Consider the following 4,687-nt stretch of genomic DNA (forward strand, 5'->3'; position numbering starts at 1 on the left):
AGTGGCCTTAAGGGAAGGAGAGGCCAGGCCAGGCTGCTCTTTCTAGCTGGTCCATGCCCAGCTCCCAGGTTGCAGGCTCCTTGACCCAAAGCAGTTTGTCAACCACCCAGAGATGTTGGCCATGATCAGCGTCCAAGATAAAAATATGCTCGGCCATGTGATTGATATGAAGGTAAGTGCACCTGCTCCAAGGAGTAGTGGAGGGCAGGTGGGGAAATGGCCTGTCCCTGAAAACAGCTACAGGCGGCAGCACTGGGCTGCGATTTCACTCCCTGGATCCATTTCCTTCTGCAGGTGAGGGAAGTCAGGCATCCCTGGGGTTGCTGCACCATTAGCCTGTACTTCCGCAGCAACCCCTAATTCCGCAACCATGTGATTGTGAAGGAGTATCTCAACACCCTCACGGGTAAGAGGAGGCTCCCTGCATGGGCTGCAGCTGGTGGTGGGCAGGGATGGAAGGTGATGTACCCAGCTTCACATACCCCTCTCCTGCAGGATACAGGTTGTCCCGTGCCACTCCCATTCAGTGGTACCAGCATTGTGAACGAGAAGTCTACAGCCACAGGCTCCAGGACAGCAGCACCAGCTTCTTCTACTGGTTCTCTGACCATAGTGTGACAGCATCTGGCAGGATTGCTGAGGTGGGATGTCACTGGCCATGCCAGCATGCAGCTTCCTGTGTCCGCCTGCTGCTTGGGTTTCTATTTGGGTCCCTGTGTTCTCCTGACCAAGCTCTCTTTGCCCTACCAGATCATCAGCAAGGACCTGTGGCTCAATCCCCTGAAGTACTATGAGAGGATGATGGCCCTGAGTGAGTGGACAGGACGGGTGAGGAGGGCCTGCCGGGGCTCTCCCCTGGTGTGCTGCCAGGTTCCTGGGCCAGTATTTTTCTCTCACAGGGACACCTGGATGCTGGGAGGGATACAGCCTGTGACACCAGGGCCGCAGGGTGTGTGCCTGAGACAGGAACTACCAGTACAACAAGGGCAGTGCAATTTCAGCTCAGGCAGGGGGGCTTAGGCAGGAGGAGGGAGTGTGCATGTCCACTGTCACTCAGAGTCAAAGCAGATTACCTCAGCCCCTCCTCTGAACTCTCCCTCTAGGCCACCCACAGCACCTTCAGGCCTTTCCACCTGCCCCTCAACAGGGGCTGGCATGACATGTTCTTCCTATACTCCTTTCCACAGGTGTCTGCGGATCTTCCTCATGCCGAGGCCTAGGCTGCTGTGCTGCCACGCCACATTGCCCTGTTGCTGCTCACCACCATCTCCCATTTCCCCAAGGTCTCCTCTTCCTCCTGGGGCCAGTGGGATCGGCCTGCTCCTGATCAGTATCTTAGGGGGCAAAGTGTGGGCCACAGAGCTGGAGGAATCCTTGTTTTGCAGCCTTGTCAGAGGTTCTTCAATCCTTTTATCCATTTAGGTTTTCCAAGGAGAATACCTCATTTGTTTACCCTTCCTACCTGGAAAACAGGGCCGCATGCCATGACGAAATAACACACTGCTTCATTTTGTATGCAGTTCACTTCAAAGACTTCATGCACATATGGTCATAGACACCCTGGGAAATTTAGGGCCATGAATATAACTCACCATCCAAACAGACTGCTTTTCTGTGTTTGTAGTAAAATCAGACAAGAAATCCCATGTTGGAGAACACGTTCTTCTGAAAATTTTTTGTAATGTTAGTGTTTAAGGTTTTACCAAAAGTAATATATATGTCTCTTTCTTTTTTTCTACTGACCTTCCCTCCGGCTTCCTCTATCTCTTGTCTCTTGTTCTTGTCACCCACTCCCAGTGTCTTGCCTCTGTTGGTCTGTTGGTTGTGCTTATATTCTGAATATGTTAACAATACAATATGTAAAATTTAAACATTTAAGTATATTGTAATTTAAATCAGCACTTAGGAAGCAACCTTGTACAATTCAAACCTTGCCTCCAATCCTGAAACTTCATAATGGTACCTACAATTCTTGATGCTTCCCCCAAACCTACCATTTGCTTTTTGTCATTCTTAAATAACAGAAGCCAAATTGCTTACAATAAAATATTGTCTGTACCTTATCATTTTTATTTTCAGTGTCTAATTTTTCTGTCACAGGGGCTTCCCCTCTGACTCCCCAAGTGCCCAATCAGGTGAGCTACTGTACTGCATGATTCACTCTCTCTTGCATACATGGTGTATCCTGTGATCGCTGCCAGCACCACACTCAGGACCTCTTACAGGGGTGTCCCATCGGCTGTTGCAGTAATTGCCGTGCCCCCATCATACCCATCTCCTGTGTGGCTGTAATAATCATCACAGGAACTGGGACACCATAAGTCAGAAGGGGCCTTCATGGTGGTGGTGCCCAGTTTTTTATTGGAATGTTGATCTTCCTTTTGTTTAGTGGATGAGTTCAGTATGAATTTTGGAGAATAGGTCCTTATCTGATATAACATTGGCAAATATCTTCTCCCAGGCAGTGGACTTCCTTGTTTTGTTGTTGTTGTTGTTGTTGTTGTTGTTGTATTTGTTGGCCGCTTCTTCTCTGCAGAAGTGTTTTAATTTGACGTCGTCCCATTTGTTTCTTTTCTCCTCAGTTTCCATTGCCCTAGGAGCTGTATCAGTAAAGGTATTGCTGAGACAGATGCCTGATATTTTGCTTCTTCTAAGATTTTAATGGTTACCCACTTACTTTTAAGTCCTTTATTCATTCCCAATTTATACTTGTGTATGGTGTAAGTTGGTGGTCTAGACTAATTTTTTTTGCATGTATCTGTGCTAAAAGTCCAACACCAATTATTATTATGTTTTTATTTTGGCTTTGTAATATCTTCAATGAAACAAAATAAAATTTCCTCTATGATAATTGAGTCATACTTTCTCTAAATCTGGCCTTTAAAAAAATCCCCTGGGGCACAGTCCCATCCGTTCTTTGATTTTCCTTCCACTGATCGCAAACCTCGGCTGTAGTCTGCGTCCTTTCAAAGGACAAAAGCAGACACGGAGGCCTCAGAGCTGCCCGCAGCACCCTCCTGCCCGCGGCACCCTCCTGCCCGCGGGAGGTGCAGCGCCCATCCCCATCTGGACCTTGGCTGCCAGGGAGAGTCAAAGCCTGAGAATCAAAGTGGCAGCATGTCATCGCCTTCACCGGCCTGTCTCCAGCAGCACAAAACCAGTCCTCCCTGCCAGTGCTCTGGGGACCGGCCCTCAGGGCGATGTGGTGGCGCTGTCCCCTGGCAGCCGAGTGTCCCAGGCTTGTCTTTGGGGATCTCTGTGTCCATGGTATAAATGCGAGTGAGATCAGACACAATGTTATCAATGATTAGCTTGGTAAGGTCTCTACTAAACACCTGCCACCATGGCTTCTCGGCCATGGCCTCAGCGGGCACCTGGACCCCATAGACCTGCAGGGCCAGGTGGAGCACCGCCACCGCTATGTGCTGAGCCTGGAACCGGAAGCACAGCCCCCCGCGGTAGCTGTCCCGCAGCAGGGCCCAGGCAGTGACGGAGATGGGGGTCCGATGCCAGCTGTAAGGATTCAGCCAGTTCTTGAGAGAAATCAGGTAGTGGAGCAGGTACCTGTGTGGGTGCTGAAAGGAAACTTGGAAGCGCAGTACCCGCAGCACAAGGAGCTCGCACTGCACAATGCTGTCCTGGATCACCCAGACTACGGAGTCCATCTCCAAGGGCTCGCTGCCTGGGTGGAAGTACCTGTTGGACACGTTGATGATGTCACGGGTTCGCAGGGGCTGTTCTTCCACTTTGCCAGCCAAGTAAAGGGCAGACATGGCGACCAAGTAGGGGTCATAGGCGTCCAGGTTGATCTCACAGAAGAACTTATGGTAAATGGCACAGGCGGTGGCGAGGGGAATGTTCTGCATCCCTAGCTTGACACCTGCCTCCATGATGAACCTTGTCACGCGGAAGTGCACCCTCGCCTGGGGTTCGGGCCACCCCTTGGCGCCTGGCGCCGCGTCCTCCTCTCTGCAGCTGTCCAGGCTAAGGTCCTCCATGGGGCCCTGCTGGGAGGCCCCAGACCCCGCGGGAAGGGCAAGAGTCTCCAGTGCAGTGCCTGTGCCAGCAGAGTCCTAGCCCAGTGCGCAGCCGCCCCACCGCGCCCCGCCCCACCGCGCTCTGCCCCGCCCCGCGCCGCCCCACCTACCCAGCCCTGCCTAGGCCTGACTGCCATCCAGGTTCCACCACCAATTATTGAAGAGACTGTATGACTCCATTCTATGCTTTTGCCTCCCTTTGTCAAATATTAATTGAGCATAATGGTTAGGGTCGACTTCTATGTTCTCTGTTCTGTCCCATTGGTCTTTATGTCTGTTTTAGTTCCAGTAAGAGGCAGTTCTGAGAATGGTGGCTTGTAGTATAGCTTGATATCTGGTATTGTGATCCCTCCAAATTTGTTCTTCTTTGTCCAGATTGCTGTAACTATTTGGGGTCTTTTCTTAAATTCATAGGAATTTTTGGAAACTTTCTTCTAGGTCTGTGAGATACGCCATTGACATTTTAATGGTTAATACATTAAAACTGTACATTGCTTTGGGTACTATGAACATTTTAATGATGTTGATTGTACCAAACCATGAATATGGTATGTTCTTCTATTTGCTTTAGTCTTCCTCTATCACTTTTTTTCAATTTCCTGTAGTTTTCCAAGAACAGGTTTTTACCTCCTCAGTTAAGTTTATTCCTA

At 49.9% G+C, this 4,687-nt stretch overlaps 1 protein-coding gene across 1 annotated transcript; it reads right to left on the reverse strand.

Moving 5' to 3' along the window:
* Nucleotides 1-1,458: 1,458 nt before the first annotated feature.
* LOC308512426 (cyclin-Q-like) lies at nucleotides 1,459-3,998 on the reverse strand (the record flags this gene model as incomplete). Its single annotated transcript, XM_081082181.1, has 2 exons — nucleotides 1,459-1,462; nucleotides 3,241-3,998. The coding sequence occupies 2 exons, from the start codon at nucleotides 3,996-3,998 to the stop codon at nucleotides 1,459-1,461; spliced, it is 762 nt and encodes a 253-aa protein (XP_080938307.1).
* Between the last annotated feature and the right edge of the window lie 689 nt (nucleotides 3,999-4,687).

The sequence above is a fragment of the Myotis nattereri genome (assembly GCF_964212035.1).
Source record: "Myotis nattereri genome assembly, chromosome: Y".
Taxonomy (NCBI): Eukaryota; Metazoa; Chordata; class Mammalia; order Chiroptera; family Vespertilionidae; genus Myotis; species Myotis nattereri.